The 16,649-nt window shown below is 34.2% G+C and overlaps 1 protein-coding gene across 1 annotated transcript in view; it reads left to right on the forward strand.

Moving 5' to 3' along the window:
* Positions 1-16,649, forward strand: part of SUCLA2 (succinate-CoA ligase ADP-forming subunit beta) — a 42,292-nt gene that overhangs the window by 14,532 nt on the left and 11,111 nt on the right. The window contains exons 3-6 of the mRNA XM_002919114.4: positions 2,383-2,482; positions 2,889-3,051; positions 10,474-10,602; positions 13,008-13,146. Of these exons, the coding sequence (XP_002919160.2) occupies positions 2,383-2,482; positions 2,889-3,051; positions 10,474-10,602; positions 13,008-13,146 (531 nt within the window). The remainder of the gene's footprint in view (positions 1-2,382; positions 2,483-2,888; positions 3,052-10,473; positions 10,603-13,007; positions 13,147-16,649) is intronic.

The following is a 16,649-nucleotide window of genomic DNA, read 5'->3' on the forward strand; positions in this document are numbered from 1 at the left end:
CATCTTTAAATGTTCTTTTATTCAACATTCTGAAAATATATGCTAGGAATGCTCCCAGGAGCTTGAGAACATCAATGAACACAATGAAGATTCTGCCCTTCTGGAGCCTGTAGTCTAGTGTGGGAGCAAAATAATAAATGGTAAACATGAGAAAATTATATATTATGTTTGAAGGTGATAAATTCTATGGAAAAAAAAACGAGCAGGATAAGGAGGATTGGTCCTAGGTGGGCAGATTATGCTATTAAGTAGAACAATCAGGGTAGGCCTTGTGGAAAATGAGTTGTAAGAAGAAAAACTTAAAGGGAATGCAGACCTTTCTCAAATGGATACAGGTGTCTTCTGGTATCTGAAAGTAGAGCAGTCTTGTGAAGCCTTTTGTAAGCCAAAATGGCATAAAGTGAAAGCAGTTAGCATTAATCGTAAGGAAAAGTTTTCAAGCATTCCCAGACCTAGTAAATGACCCCTCCTAGGCTAAAGCACAGATGCTCACAGGCATCAAGCTTTGGTGGCTTGATGCTGAGTATAATTCTTGGGTAAGGAGCTTGCCTACTCCCACTGCTTGGGGTGCATGCTGCGTCTGTAATGGCTGTCTGCAAAATCAACACTGAACGCTATTTTTGGAAAAGTGAAAATCCCTTTCATATTTCTTTTGGTTCGTGAAAACAGGTAACCGATGTAGGTCTTTTGTAAAAACGAAGTGGTGTAATGCAAACTTTTGAAAAGCAGGGGATTCCTGTATCCAATGAAGAGTATTCCAGGGGGAGGGAGCAGTAGAGTCAACTCCTGAAGGCAGAAGCATGCCTGGGAACAGTGGAGATGAGTGTAGCTGGAGTGGAGCGAGCGATGAGGAGGTCATAAGGGTACTGGGGGTATATATAGGGTCTTGTAGGTCACTTAAGGAGTGTGACTTTAACTTTGAGTAAAAGGGGCATTCACTGTAAGGTTTGAAGTAGACAAGTGATGTGCTCACTTTGCTTGCTTTGAGACTTCTCTGTCAGGGATGAGGGTAATCAAGGTGAGATAGAATGGTGGCTGGGACCAGGGTTCAAGCCAGGTGATGAGGAGTCAAGNATCAAGGTGAGATAGAATGGTGGCTGGGACCAGGGTTCAAGCCAGGTGATGAGGAGTCAAGATTCTGGATAAATTTTAAAGATGAATATGAGGTATGAGAAAGACAGTTTTTTAAAACACTTCCTTGACTGACTTACAGGGCCCTTTTCTAACTTCTAAATGTAGACTCATTTATATCATTAATTTTCTAAACACTCTTTTTAAATAATTGTTTAGGTGTAGACTTTAGGTCATTTCTTATTGGTTTTATCAGAAACTGTGTTACCTCTTTGATTTTGTTGGTTTATCTGATTAGGTTGGAGTCCCCACATTCTGCATGGTGTGTGCATGGATTGGTAGTTATATACCAGGGGCTGCTTTGGGCTTGTAACCAATAAGAATAAGACAGTAGCATCCTTAACCCTGACCTCAGCGGTTATTATTTTTCCATAATGTAGTACAAGTGTTGCACTGCTAGTATAGGCAAAAATGCTGTAAGAGGCAAAAGAGGAGATTCAGAAATTCTGCTTGTCTGGGGAGACAGAGAATGCCTTTCTAAGAGGAACAGCCCTGGATCATGAATGATGAGTGGTACCTAGGATAAACAGCTGGTTTGCTGATTTTCTTCAGCACATTAGAAAGAGGAAGATAGAAGAGCGATTAGTCTACCTGTTAAACAAGAAAAATTTAGAGTATTTTAAAAATTTCATTAAAAATTTTAAAAAGGTATTATAAAAAATTAAAAATTAAGACTTAGAAACATAATATCCCTGAATATTCTGGTAAATATAGCTTCACTCCTGGTAATACTCCTCATAACGGTATAGCTCAAGAATGTTTATTAACGGGTGTTTCTGTTAGTGGAACAGTGTAAGTTGGTATCAGTACTGGCAGTTTCCCCTTAATTCATGATGTATTTCTGCTCAGAGTAGCATTTTTATCTCAAATTTTCACAGAATAGCAATTTTACATGCGAATAGAAAGGAAGGGAAATGTTGGGAAGACCTTTGAGTCTCAATTTTGTACTTTTAGTACCTTCCAAAGCACTAGATGTTTAGTGTTAAGGAAAAGTAAAATTATTTTCATTATACTTCAAGAAATGGATTCATATGAATGGCTAATTTTTTAAACTTGTGGATCTTTAGATGGTGAATGTTTTAATGTTCTAATCTAGAAAAATTATATATGTGGAATATTTCATTTTTTGACATTGTGGGTAAATGAGTCTGCTACATTTAATAACATCACTTAATATAAATGCTTAATAACAAAATAATGTCTTGCATGCTATTTCATTCTGCTTATCTAACAGAAGTGATTTCCTTCTAGGTTCAAAAGACGTTGTGATAAAAGCACAGGTTTTGGCTGGTGGTAGAGGAAAAGGAACATTTGAGAGTGGCCTCAAAGGAGGAGTGAAGATAGTTTTCTCGTAAGTTCTGCTTTTTAAAGAAAAAATCATCATTAAAGAAAAAAATATTGTAAAAATTATCCCTTATTATTGAATTGATGAAAATACTGAAATTTAAATATTAAATGAAAGGGGCGCCTGGGTGGTCTGTCGGTTGAGTGACTTCTGATTTTGACTCAGGTCATGATCTCAGGGTGCTGGGATTGAGCCCTGCATCGGGCTCCTCACTCAGCACGGAGTCTGAGTTTTTCTCCCTTTGCCTCTTCCCCTGCTGGTGTGTTCTCTCTCTGTTTCTCTCTTAAAATAAATAAATCTTTTTAAAAAATTTTAAAAATAGATATTAAATGAGATAAAATTTTGGCTGTCATGTGCTTTTGTTTTTCTCAGTTGGAGGAGAAAAAAGTTTGAGTTCTTTTTCTTATTTCAGTCCAGAAGAAGCAAAAGCTGTTTCCTCACAAATGATTGGGAAAAAGTTGTTTACCAAGCAAACAGGAGAAAAGGGCAGAATATGCAATCAAGTATTGGTTTGCGAGCGAAGATATCCCCGGAGAGAATACTACTTTGCAATAACAATGGAAAGGTCATTTCAAGTGAGTAATTGTAGGCATGATACCTTTAGGATGATTTTATTACTTTCANTTTTATTCATTTATTCGACAGAGATAGAGACAGCCAGCGAGAGAGGGAACACAAGCAGGGGGAGTGGGAGAGGAAGAAGCAGGCTCATAGCAGAGGAGCCTGATGTGGGGCTCGATCCCATAACGCCGGGATCACGCCCTGAGCCGAAGGCAGACGCTTAACCGCTGTGCCACCCAGGCGCCCCAAAGACTGGTTATTTCTATTTGTATGGGAAAGGATTAAAAAGGTATGATCCATAATCGTATTTGTATGTTTCATGAGCATGGTATTTTCGTGTCATTTAAAAAACGCAGCATGGTTAATGATATAAAATTTAATATATAATATTGTGGTAAAAAAAAAACTGTAGGCAAAACCTTGCTGAAATAGAATTCACAGGACTTCTAAATTGTTAATTTACTAAGAACAGCTTAAATCTTTTTGATTCATCTCTCGATTTCATAGACAGAAAATAATTTCTGGAAGAGTAAAATCTTTTAACAAAGAGAGTTTCTGAACCCATTAAAAGAATGTGTTTCCATGGCTTCATCTTCTTCTTTTTCAACCTTTCGATGGTTTTTTTGTTTGTTTGTTTGTTAATAGTTTGAGGTTTATTTCACTAGCCAATTTGGTGTTTGGCAAGTTGAAGGATGACACTGAGTAGCAAACAATATGATTCTAAGGAGCATAACCCTACCTTTTCTTTCCTCTCTTTATGGAACCTAAAATGCTAGCATTTAAGATGTCAGGTGAAGAGGAAGTCCTTTCATAGACCTGTTGGCATTGAGAGAGCAGTGATAATCATTTTATACTATAATTAACTGGCTTTTTGAGTGCATTGGTTAGATATAATGGGCTGAATCTTTGTGGTAGCTGCGTTGTCTTTTGAAGTAACTTAAGTACTTATTTGGAAGCCCTATTAAGGATTTGATGTAAATTACACAATTAGTAATACAACAAAAATTTTAAGGGTAACGAAAATAGGTTTCTTACATAAGACAACTTTTAAAAAATATTTTCTATACTGTGATTTTTTCTCCCTACAGTTAATTACATCTTCTAGTAAGCTTGAGTGATTTAATGTGACTTTTGTAACAATTTTTACAAGAAAGTTTTTTTTTTTTTTTTAAAGATTTTATTTATTTATTCGACAGAGATAGAGACAGCCAGCGAGAGAGGGAACACAAGCAGGGGGAGTGGGAGAGGAAGAAGCAGGCTCATAGAGGAGGAGCCTGACGTGGGGCTCGATCCCATAACGCTGGGATCACGCCCTGAGCCGAAGGCAGACGCTTAACCGCTGTGCCACCCAGGCACCCCTACAAGAAAGTATTTCTTAAGGTATAACACTAGATGGTAGTAAAAATCCACTCAGGATAGAGGATAAAAGACATTGTTTTATTTGTAGGTGATGTCTTTACCATTATAGGTTTCTCTGTGTGGTATAATTTAGTTTTGTAAATCTCTTTAGAAATCTCATGACAATAACCTTATATATTACACACATTTACAAAAACTGTATTTTTACAAATTCACTTATTTTCATTACATTTTCTTTTCCTTTCCATTGATGTTGTGTATCAACATCTCTCATTTTGTTATTATGTTTTTACTTTTTGTTATATAATATTTAACATTCAGAGTACCTCATTTTGATTGGCGTAAATATAGCAAACTGAATGTGTGTTATTAAAGATATGACTATAACACACCGAAAATATTTTTTTTAAAGATGTAATGACCACTTAGAGAAGAGTCATGACCAAATGTATGAGGGACAAGGATCAAATATGAGTTCCATTTTAAGGACTTGAATTTTTAGAGAACTCTTTGAGTCTTTTTTGGGAGAAAATGTTTTTATTTCTCATTGCATAGTAGTAATAATTCAGACTAAAAATTTGATAGCACCAGTGGGGCGCCTGGGTGGCTCACTTGATTAAGCATCTGACTTTGGCTCAGGTCATGATCTTGGGGTCCTGGGATCCAGCCCGGTGTTGGGCTCCGTTCTCAGCCAGTAGTCTGCTTTTCCCTCTCCTTCTCCCTCTACCCCTCCCCTTGCTTGTGCTCTCTCTCTTTCTCTCTCTCCCTCCCTCTCTAATAAATAAAATCATTTTAAAAAAATTAAAAAAATAAAAATTTGATAGTATCCGTAAAACCATTTGGCCAAATGTTCTTTGATGCTCATATTAGACCAATGTAGAGTTGGTTGGTGCTACTTTTGGGGTATGGCAAGCATTTTTGGGACTCTCTATTAAACAAGAAAAAAATGAGCTATTTACAAGGAAAAGAATGTATTTGATTGAATTTAAGTTCTGTGTATAGAAGTCAGCTGATCATTAAAAATTGCTTTTGTTCCTTATCTGTTTTTAGGAGTGTATCATAGGCTCTTTTGGTCTTCTTTAGTATGTGTTATATCAGGAAGCTTGGGTAAATATTTACCATAGGGTTGGTATGCCAAAAAATCAATTTAAGTATCTACTCTGTTTTGGCGCTTTTTTTTTTCTTTTTTTCTTTTTTTTTTAGATTTTATTCATTCATGTGGCAGAGAGAGAGAGCACAAGCAGGGGGAACAGCAGGCAGGGGGAGTATCAGGCTCCCCGCTGAGCAAGGAGCCCAGTGTGGGACTCCATCCCAGGACCCTGGGATCACGACCTAAATGGAAGGCAGACGCTTAACCGACTGAGCCACCCAAGTGTCCCCTGTTGCGGCACTTTTAAAAAATTAGATTTCTTAACATTTTCCCAGTACCTATTGGGTACTTTTGGGCTGACAAAAATCTAATTTAGCAAATCACATTTGCTATTTTAATTTTTTTTTCTAGTAAAGCATTGTAATCTGCTATAAATGAATGGTGCATTTAACTATATCAAGTTTTTTACTTTGCCTGGAATAGATGTCAAATGCCACAAGAATTCCTAATTTTATTTTTCATACTTTTATTGTTTATTTTTTAGAGATTTATTTGAGAGAGAGAGAGAGAGTGCGTGGGGGGCAGGGGCAGAGGGAGATGGAGAGAAAGTCTTAAGCAGGCTATGCGCTGAGTGTGAAGCCCATCGCGGGGCTCAATCTCCTGACCCTGAGATCATGATCTGAGCTGAAACAAAAGAGTTGGACACTTAACCAACTGCACCACCCTGGCACCCTACTTTTATTATTTTCAAAAGATATCTTTATTAAGTGCTTATTTGTCGTATTTAAAATTCAGATCTATTTTAAGGCAAAATTTTTTGCAGTACCAAAGAGGAGGAGGTTAGGTTAAGAAGGAGAAAATAGCATTATTAATTTATTTGAAATTACAGTTATTTGCTAGAACTTAAATAGTTCTGAAAGTTTATTACTAAAATTTAAAGTTAAAACCAAATTGTTTTAACAGAAACAGCGTGAATTTAGCAGTCATGACCAAATGCAAAACTATAGTCATTATTTTAACTGATTTATATTTACCCATGTAAGCTTTCTTCTGACCAATTTGGGGTTCCTTTCTAATTGGGTAGGGAATTAGTACAGAGAGAGGCTCTTCACTTTCTTTTATATATTATTATTTCATATGTATTTTTTCGTCTTTTTTTCTAACTTAAATCTAACTCTTGGAGACTTAATCATTATTTCAGTGAGAATTTAATATTATCTTTTCCCCTCCAGTAGTGCTGCCTTCTGTGTGGCTCTTAATTTCTCTTATCAATAGATATTTTAAAAAGGTAAAACTAAAATAAAATGTTCAAATATTTTAAAAGTTTGTTGGTTTCTACCTCTTCTGTTAGATAAAATTATATTTTGGGGTTATCTGTAGATTAATTTACTTATATTCTACTTCAATAACATGATATTAGTTGAACAGGGCCTTCTTAAATCTGTATTCCCCCCCTCCTTTAGATCTTTGTAAAAGCTTGTAATTACGAACTGCCTTGCTAGAGAGGAAGTGAAGAATACTTTTTCATTTGAAATTTATAGAGGAACTGAAAATTGGACTATAATTTCAAACATTTCTCTTTACTTAAGCTTGCTATTTTTCTCTTCTTTAGTCTCAGAAGGCACAAGGAATTCTTTCATTAAAAATTTTGTCTGTGTATATTATAGTGAGTTCTGATACCATGTACCCAGAATTGGGCCAAACCTCACAGGTTAAGGGTACAGGCCTCCACATGCCTGTGCTCACTTCAGACACCAGCCTCAAGTTTGGGGTTCCCCAGATAACCTGTATGCTTTATAGCTGGTTACAAATTTGGGGGTCCTAGTGCCCCATCAGCTTTCATAATTTGCTAGAATGACTCACAGAACTTAGGAAAATACTATACTTATGATTACAGTTTTTTACTATACCCAAAGGACAGAAATCAGAACCAGCTAAATGAAGTCGCATTGGGGAAGGTCTGGGAAAGTTCCAAACTTAAAGTTTCCATTGTCTTCAGGCACATGTCGCTCTCCTGGAATATTGACACATGACAGTGCACAGGAAGAATACTGCCAACCACAGGAGCTCATCAGGTTTCTGGTCTAGAGTTGTTTTTTCCTTTTTTTTAAATTGTGGTCAAAAATATATAATAAAATTTACCATCTTAACCATTTTTAAGTATATAGTGCGATAGTGTTAACTTTATGCATATCATTGTGCAGCAGATCCCTAGAATTTTTTATCTTGCAAAACTGAAACTATATCCATTGAGCAATTCCTCTTCTACCGCTTTTTTTTTTTTTTTTTTTTTTTTTTTTAGCTCTTGGCAATCCCCGTTCTACTTTCTGTTTTTAAGAGTTTGATTGTTTTAGATACAGTCAAACCTCATGTAAGTGGAATCATGCAGTATTTGTCTTTTTTGTGACTGGTTCATTTTACTTAGCATAATAGTCTTCAAGGTTCGTGCTGTAGCATGTGTCAGGATTTCCTTTTTTTAAATGGCTGAATATATTCCATTGTATATACAATTTTTCTTAATTTCTTTATTTTTCATCTGTTGATGAACGTTCAGGTTTCTTCCTCTTGGCTATTTTGAATAATGTTGCAGTTAATGTGGGTATGCAGATACCTATTTGAGTTAATGTTTTCAATTCTTTTGAATATACCTAGAAGTTGGATTCTGGATCATATGGTATTTAATTTATGAGCAACCTCCATACTGTTTTCCATTTCTACCAACAGGGTTCAAGAGTTGGAATTTCTCCACATCTACCAATGCTTTTCTTTTTTTTCCCCTTACAGAAGTTATCTGTTATGGGTGTGAAGTAATATCTCACTGTGGTTTTGATTTGCATTTCTCTAATCATTAATGGTGATGAGCACCCATTCTTATATTTGTTGGCCATTTGCTTATTGTTATGGACTGAGGTTTATCTCCTATCCCGGTTATTATGTTGAAGCTCTATCCTCTAATGTGTTGATGTTTGGAGGTGAAGCCTTTGGTGATCAGGTTTAGGTGAGTTCCTGTTGGTACTGTGGGGTTGAGTGCTGTGTAATAACAAATGCATAAAAACACTGAAGTGGCTTTGGAACTTGGTAAAGGGTGAACCTGGAAGAGTTTTGAGGTATGTGGTAGAAAAAGCTGGGATTATCATGAAGGGATTAAAGGTGATTCTGGTGAGGGCTCAGAAAAGAATAGAGCTATAAAGGAAACCTCCATTGTCTTAGAGAATATATAAATAATCATAAATAGAATGTTCGTAGAAATATGGATAGTAAAGACCATTCTTTTGAGGTCTCAGACTGAAACGAAGAATGATGGAAAACAGGTGATCCTTGTTACAAAATGTCAAAGAACTTGACTGAGTTGTGTTTATGTTCTAATGTTTTGTGGAAAGCAGAACTTGGGAGGGATGAATATTTAGCTGAGGAGATTTTAAAGCAAAGTATTGAGGGAGCAGCTTGGTTTCTTTTGATTGCTTATTGGTAAAATGTGAGAAGAGAGAAATGAAGAAGGAATTGTTAAGCTAAGCAAAAAGGAATCAGAATTTAAAGATTGGAAAATTCTCAGCCTTCCTATACTGCAAAAAGTGAGAAAGCTATTTGGAAAAGAATATGAAGGATGTGGCTGAATAACCGTTTGATAAGGAGATTAGTATGGGTGTGAACCATGAACTGTGGGAAATAAATGTCTGTTGTTTAAACCCCTCAATTTACTGCATTTTGTTATACTATCTGAAGCTGATGAAGACCTACATCTTCTTTGGAGAATTGTCTATTCAAGTCCTTTGCCCATTTTTAAATTGGGCAAAGAAAATTATTGCCAAAGAAATATTGCCAAATCCAAGGTCATGTAGCTTTCCCCTTATGTTTTCTTCTAGAAGTTTGGCAGTTTCAGGTCTTATATTTAGGTCTTTAATCCATTTTGAGCTAATTTTTTTATATGGTGTAAAGTAAGGTCTACCTTCATTATTTTGCATGTGGATATTCAGTTTCCCCAACACCATTTGTTGAAGAGACTATCCTTTCCCCATTGTGTAGCCTGGCATTTTGTCAGAGATCATTTGACCATATACATGGGGATTTATTTCTGAGTTTTCTATTCTGTTACATTGGTTTATATGTCTGTCTTTATGCCAGAACCATACTGTTTTGATTACTATAGTTTTATAATATGTTTGAAATCAGGAAGTATGATGCTTCTAACTTTGTTTTGCTTTGTCAAGATTATTTTGGCTATTCAGGGTCTTATGAGAGTCCATATGAATTTTAAGGTTTTTTTTTTCTATTTTTGCAGAAAATGGATGATGGAAAAAAGATTGTATTGGGAAAATGTGCCAATAGGGATTGCATTTAATTTGTAGAATTAAAGTTCAAGAATTGTGCATAAATTAATAATCTGTTAGACTATTTTGCTCTAATGTTTTTTCCTTGATTGATTTTAGAGGACTTAAAAGTTAATTTAATTATTTAGCATTTATATCTTTTCTTATATTGTTCATGATAAGAGCCAGAACTATTGTTTCAAGGTAGGTAACTTTCTTTTTTACTAACTTGCAGTAGGGCTGGAGCTTATAAATTCTTGAACTTTAATTCATTAGACTTTCCTTTTCAAATATCAGTATCTTTTTTTATGATTTTAAAAATGTTCTTTAAGTAATACTTTAATTGCCCTTCAGTTCTTTAGAGAAATGCGTAGGTTATATTTTATATATAGTATTTATATTAACTTATTTGGTAAAAGTTTTATATATATTTTTAATGTTTTTCCTTCACAGGTGAGCTGTTGTCTTCCTCTTCTTTTTTACTTCTTTTCCGTTATTTCAAATGAATACTTACAAAGGGGCACTGTGCAGGAGGTATAAGGAGAAGTTCTCAGGGAAATATAAAAATAGAAGTGGGGAGTGATAGGTGCATAAGTCTGAAAGTGTGCATGAATATGTTTTAACATTTTATTGATGTGTCCAAAATAAAATCTAGATGTTTGTTTTTCCCCTCTTGCTAGGGTCCTGTATTAATAGGAAGTTCTCAAGGTGGTGTCAACATTGAAGATGTTGCTGCTGAGACTCCTGAGGCCATAGTTAAAGAACCTATTGATATTGTAGAAGGCATCAAGAAGGAACAAGCTGTCCGGGTATGTTGTATTCTGAAAAACTTCTATCTAGCTTTATTGGATAATTGTAATACTTTTAAAAAAAGAAAGAGCATTAACTTTGACTACGTGACGTGACTGACGAAACTTTAAAAAGAATTGTGAGTGTCAAGGCAAGTTAATATCTTGTTTGAAATGGAAACTTTTATAAGTATCTACAATATTTCCTTTGTTTCCATAAATATTTCATTACTTGTTTTTAAAAGGTAAGTAGATGCTTTTAAAATAGGCACTATACCATTGTCATACCTAGTAAAAGTAATAGTAATTCCTTAGTACCATTACTTACTTACCCATTCAGATTCCCTTGTCTCAAGTTTTTCTTTTTCTTTCTTTCTTTTTTTTTAAATAATTTGTTTGAATTGGGATCCATATAAGGTCTGTCATTGTTTTTGGTTATTGTCTTATACATCTTTTTCTAATTTATAGGTTTTCTTCCCCTCACTTTCTTCATCTTTCTTATTTCATTTGTTGAAGACCCTGGGGTGATTATACTTTATTATTTATCATAGTCTGGATTTTACATCTCCATGGTAGCATTTAATATGTTCCAACCTCCCCTTTATTTCCTATAAAATTGTATGGAATGGCAGGTACACTGTCTTATATATCCTTTGATAGATCAGTGATTTTATTTTTTGGAGGGTTTATGGATGCTTTTGAGAACCTGATGAAAGCTGTGGACTTCTAGTGTCTGCACGTGCACAATACATTTTGCCCACAATTTAACTAGTATTCTGTACTGTCCTTTTTGTGTACTTCTTCCCCCACACCTCTATCCACCCTCTCCACCCCCTGCCAAAAAAAAAAAGCCCAACCATGAAGTTTAATACCATGGCCTGTGAGAGTTGCTTGGTAAGGTTGGTAACACTGCTAATGATTGAAATTGTTTAGTTTGGATGTGAAAAATAAGTGACCCATCTTAAAGGAAAAGTTTGATATATAAGTTTGAATGAAATTAGCATCTATTTGTGGGAAACTATGTCAAAATAAGCTTATGATACTGAAGTACAATAGAGCAGGAATTTTTGACTGGCACAAAGGTTTAAAGGAGATAGAGAAGTTACCCTGATAATGTCATTTAGGCAAAAGAATAAATCTTTAAAGGGGACAGAGATGCGATTCATTAGGTAGTTATGTGAGAGTGATGAGAGGACAGTTAAATTTAGGTGAGAAAAAAATACTTGATTTACAAGAATACTTGAAGGCATGATCTACTAAGATTATAGTTTTTTGAGTGATGAACAGAAATAGTACCTAGCATAGCATTTGGTAAATTAATGTCATTCTGGGTTGATCAGAGTTCTGTCCTAATTTTCAAATGGGTCTAAAATGGTGGATTATGACCTAGTGAAAATCTTTCTTAATGAAATAATATTTCATTATTTCTCATTTATATCTTACTATTCTTTATTTGAAATAAGTCTTAATTGAAAATGACATTTCTTAGCTTGATTATCTACTTCATTGGCATTTGACTTTTTACAAAATCCATATTCACCTTTAAAGAATTTAAGATTTTCTGTAATTAAAATTCAGATGTATTGCAGCCTTAGATAGCAGTTGGAAAAGAGGAAAACGTCCTCCATAGTGTTTTTGAGCAATGGCAGCAGTTAGAATAAACATATAGACATGTAGCTTCTATACCAGTGGTTCAGAATTGCTTATGGAACTTCAAAAATTATGGATGGCTTGGTCCACTATAGAACTCGTGAACTGGAACTGCTGGGTTGGGACCTTGGGATATGTACTTTTTAAAAAGCTCTTCAGGTATGTCTAGTTAGGAATCTCTGTTCAAGACCATAAACTCTTCTATAGATTGGAAGCTTAAGTACCTATATCTTTTGAGCCTCGCTTATATTAGGTACTCAGTAGATTTTTGAATGAATGCAGTTATACTGATTTGACTGAATGTCTTTATTGCTTGGTAAATACTCTTCATAAGTTACCTAAAAGGTAAAATTGGGTGATTTAATATTTTTGCTATCATTTGGACCATTGGGATTGTCAGTCCACCTTTTATATGTCGTTTTAATAAAATATAAGCCTCTTCTTTCAGTTTAGGTTTGCCATAAGGCCTAGAGGCAATATGGAGGCTATGGAATAAACACTGGAACTTGGATCTAGGCAAATGGCAAGTCACTTGACCTCTCTGAATTTCTTTGTTATTTGTAAAATGGGCATACTACTTGCCTTGTGAAAATTATGAATAAAAAGTTTTATTTAACCATTTAGTAATAGTAGCTGCTATTTCAGTCATTCATGTTTGACTACAATGATTCATGCTTATCATTTTAATGATAAACTATAAGGTTTTTGATTTACAAGAATTTAATGTTGATTAGATATATGCAACATACTATAATAAAGAGACAAATGAATTTCAGCTTGCACAGAAGATGGGATTTCCACCTAATATTGTGGATTCTGCAGCGGAAAATATGGTCAAGCTTTACAACCTTTTCCTGAAATATGATGCAACTATGGTAGAAATAAATCCAATGGTAGAGGATTCAGATGGAACTGGTAAGGTATCTCGTTTTATCAAACATTAATGATGTATTTATCTACCAATCATATCTTTCACTAAGGAAGTTGAATTCATAAGGGAGTGAATTCACTCCTATGTAGAAACTTATTTTATGATAAATAGAATGAATATGAACAAATATTACAGATACCTATTAAAATAAACACTTTAAATATATATTTTTGTACACATGGTGGGGTTAAATCTGCACTGTACAATATGGGGGCTACTATTAATTAATTAAAATGATATAATTAATTAAATCATTAATTAAATGATATAATTAATTAAATCATTAATTAAATGATATGATTAATTAATTAATTAAAATGATATATGATTAAAATATTCCTCAGTCGAACTAGTTACATTTCAACTGCTCAGTAGCCACATGTGGTTACCATATTAGACAGCACACATTTAGAATATTGCCATCATTACAGAGAGTTTTTCTGGGCAATGCTGAGTAGAGTATCCAGTGTGGTAGTGAGTAAATGGCTATAGTTTTGGTAATTAGCCATCTTAGTCTCCCTTAAGTTTTAGACTTTAGAGTCATTGTGGATCTTTATTATACGAAGGATAGACTCTGATGCTTGAGTCCTTTTAATATATTTATCCATCAGAGAAGCAAGATTAGCTTGTCACTTTGACACCTTTTCTTTTGCTTGTGTTTAGGGATTCTGAATTATCACACCTTCCATGTATAGTTGTTTTAAAAATGTAAGTTGCATTATTGTAGCTTAAGTCTGNTTAATATATTTATCCATCAGAGAAGCAAGATTAGCTTGTCACTTTGACACCTTTTCTTTTGCTTGTGTTTAGAGATTCTGAATTATCACACCTTCCATATATAGTTGTTTTAAAAATGTAAGTTGCATTATTGTAGCTTAAGTCTGTCTTTCTTTTCTTTCTTTCTTTCTTTCTTTCTTTCTTTCTTTCTTTCTTTCTTTCTTTCTCTTTCTTTCTTTCTTATTTTTATTTAAATTCAGTTAGCCAACATATAGTACATCATTAGTTTCAGATGTAGTGTTGAATAATTCATCAGTTGTGTATAACACCCAGTGCTCATCACATCACATGCCCTTCTTAATGCCCATCACCTGTTGCCCCATCCCCCTTTTTCTTGATAATTTATATTAACTACTTCTATTACTGTAATTTATTGGATTTTGTTTCAAGTCACTTTGGACATTTTAATCTCAAGCATTTGTAGATCATCTTTCACTTTCATACTTCTAATTAGTTATATTCTTTATTATAGACATTGATTTTTGGTTGGTCATTTATGTGGTTGTATAAAGAATGAGTAAATTCTCTTGTGATCATATAGGTAGTTTATAAAACTCAAATTTTTTAGAAAGAGTAAAGGCACATTTTAAAAGTGAAATGTTCAGTGAAGGAGAATTGTTTGTATAAAACAGGTATTTCTTTTTTTTCCATATGTAATAATAACACTGAGAGCAAGATTCCTGAATTATTTTCAGCTGTAAAATTCTGCAGCCATATTCTCTTGCTAAGAGAATGTCTTTAGTTTGGATGTGAAAAATAAGTGACCCATCTTAAAGGAAAAGTTTGAATATTAAAGTTTGAATGAAATTAGCATCTATTTGTGGGAAACTATGTCAAAATAAGCTTATGATACTGAAGTATCTTAAAAACCATTTTTTCCTTTGTATTTAGTTTCTCTTTTGTTTATATGCATTTCTATATATTTTGAAGGAGGTTTTTTTTTTCTTTTCTTATTAAGGGCATTATATATTTATTTTAGAAGATTTGCACCAAGAAATATAGATAGGTTGGAAAAAAATTATATAACCTCATTACCTAACACCATTTTAATATTGTAGTAGTGCAATTCAATCTGGGATGGTATTGTCTATTCAGTTTGTATCTTCCCTTTTTTAAACTTAAAACTATATAATAGAATATTTTGATGTTAAATATTTTTCAGTTTTTAAAGGCTTGTATATTATTTGTATATAAATCTTTGCAGTCTTGATTATCTTTCATATAGATTCTTTTTTTTTTTTTTTTTTTAAGATTTTATTAGAGAAAGAGCACAGTCTGGGGGAGGGGTAGAGGGACAGGGAGAAGCAGATTCCCTGCTGAGCAGGTAGCCCAACGCAGGGCTCTATCCCAGGACCCTGAGTTCATGACCTGAGCTGAAGGCAAACGCTTAACTGACTGAGCCACCCAGGCACCCCTCTTTCATATAGATTCTTAAAGGTAGAATTTTTGGGTCAGAGAAGAATAATATTTTCACATATGTTTGATGATTGGGTCAGGATAATAACATTTTGAGATACATTTTGCCAGATTGTTGTCTGGAAAAGTTGTTCTAACTTACAAAATGTCTGTTTCATTGCCTACTTGTGCCAGAAGTGAGTTTTATATTGGGTTTAAACTCTGTCAAACTAGTAATCAGGAAATGGTGTCTTAATTTATTTTTCAATTCTTTGATTACTTGTGATGTTGAGAATTTTCATGTTTATTGGGCATACATTTTCCTCAGTAGACTGCAGATTTTCTGTTGATGTCATTTGGTAACTGTGTTAGTTTCCTTTGGCTTCTGTAATAAATTACTACAAACTAGGTGACTTAAAACAACAGGTACTTAATCTCTTAGAGTTTTAGAAGCCAGAAGTCCAAAATCAGTGTCACAGAATTCAAGGTGCTCTCTCTAGAGGCTCTAGGAAAGCCTCCATTCCTTGCTTTTGTCACTTGTGGCATTCTTTGGTTTGTGACCACCTCATTCTAGACTCTGCCTCTGTGGTCACATTGCCTCTTCCTCTTCTGTGTGTGCCTAATCTCCTTCTGCCTCTCTGTTATAAAGATACTTGTGATGTAATTTAGGGCCCTTCGAGATAATCCAGGATAGTCGTCTTCTAAGATCCTTATTTTAATCACATCTGTGAAAATTTGAACATATAAGGTAACATTCACAGGGTCTTGTGTATTAGGACCTGTTTATCTTTGGATGGCCATTATTCAGCCTCTTATAGTACTCAAAGGAAACATGGATGGTTTTTCTTATTAATTTGATGAGGTCTTTATTTTTTGAAATTTATTTACATTATTTGAAGAATATTTTTATTGAACATAGAAATCTAGCTTGATATATCTTCTTTTATCACTTCAGATATTTTCTCCTGCCCCATTCTCCTTCCTTTCTCCTTCCAGTATTACATGTTAGGTAACTTCATACTGTCCAACAGGTCACTTTTTTTTTCAGCTTAGGTAACTTTTGTTTATCTGTCTTCAGGTCAGGTTTATTGACCCATCTCCAATAAAAACGCTGTTAAGCACATCCAGTGAATTTTTCATTTTAGGTATTGCACTTTTTAGTTCTAGATTTTCCATTTGACTCCTTTTGGTAGTTTTATTTTCTACTGAGGTACCTATCTAGTCCTTTATTTTGGTCATATTTTCCTTTAAATCCTTAAACATATTTACAAGAGCTTTCAGAGTCCTCTGATTCCAAATCTGGGTTGTGTTGGGT

Source organism: Ailuropoda melanoleuca, chromosome 7 (genome assembly GCF_002007445.2).
Source record: "Ailuropoda melanoleuca isolate Jingjing chromosome 7, ASM200744v2, whole genome shotgun sequence".
In the NCBI taxonomy this organism is placed as follows: Eukaryota; Metazoa; Chordata; class Mammalia; order Carnivora; family Ursidae; genus Ailuropoda; species Ailuropoda melanoleuca.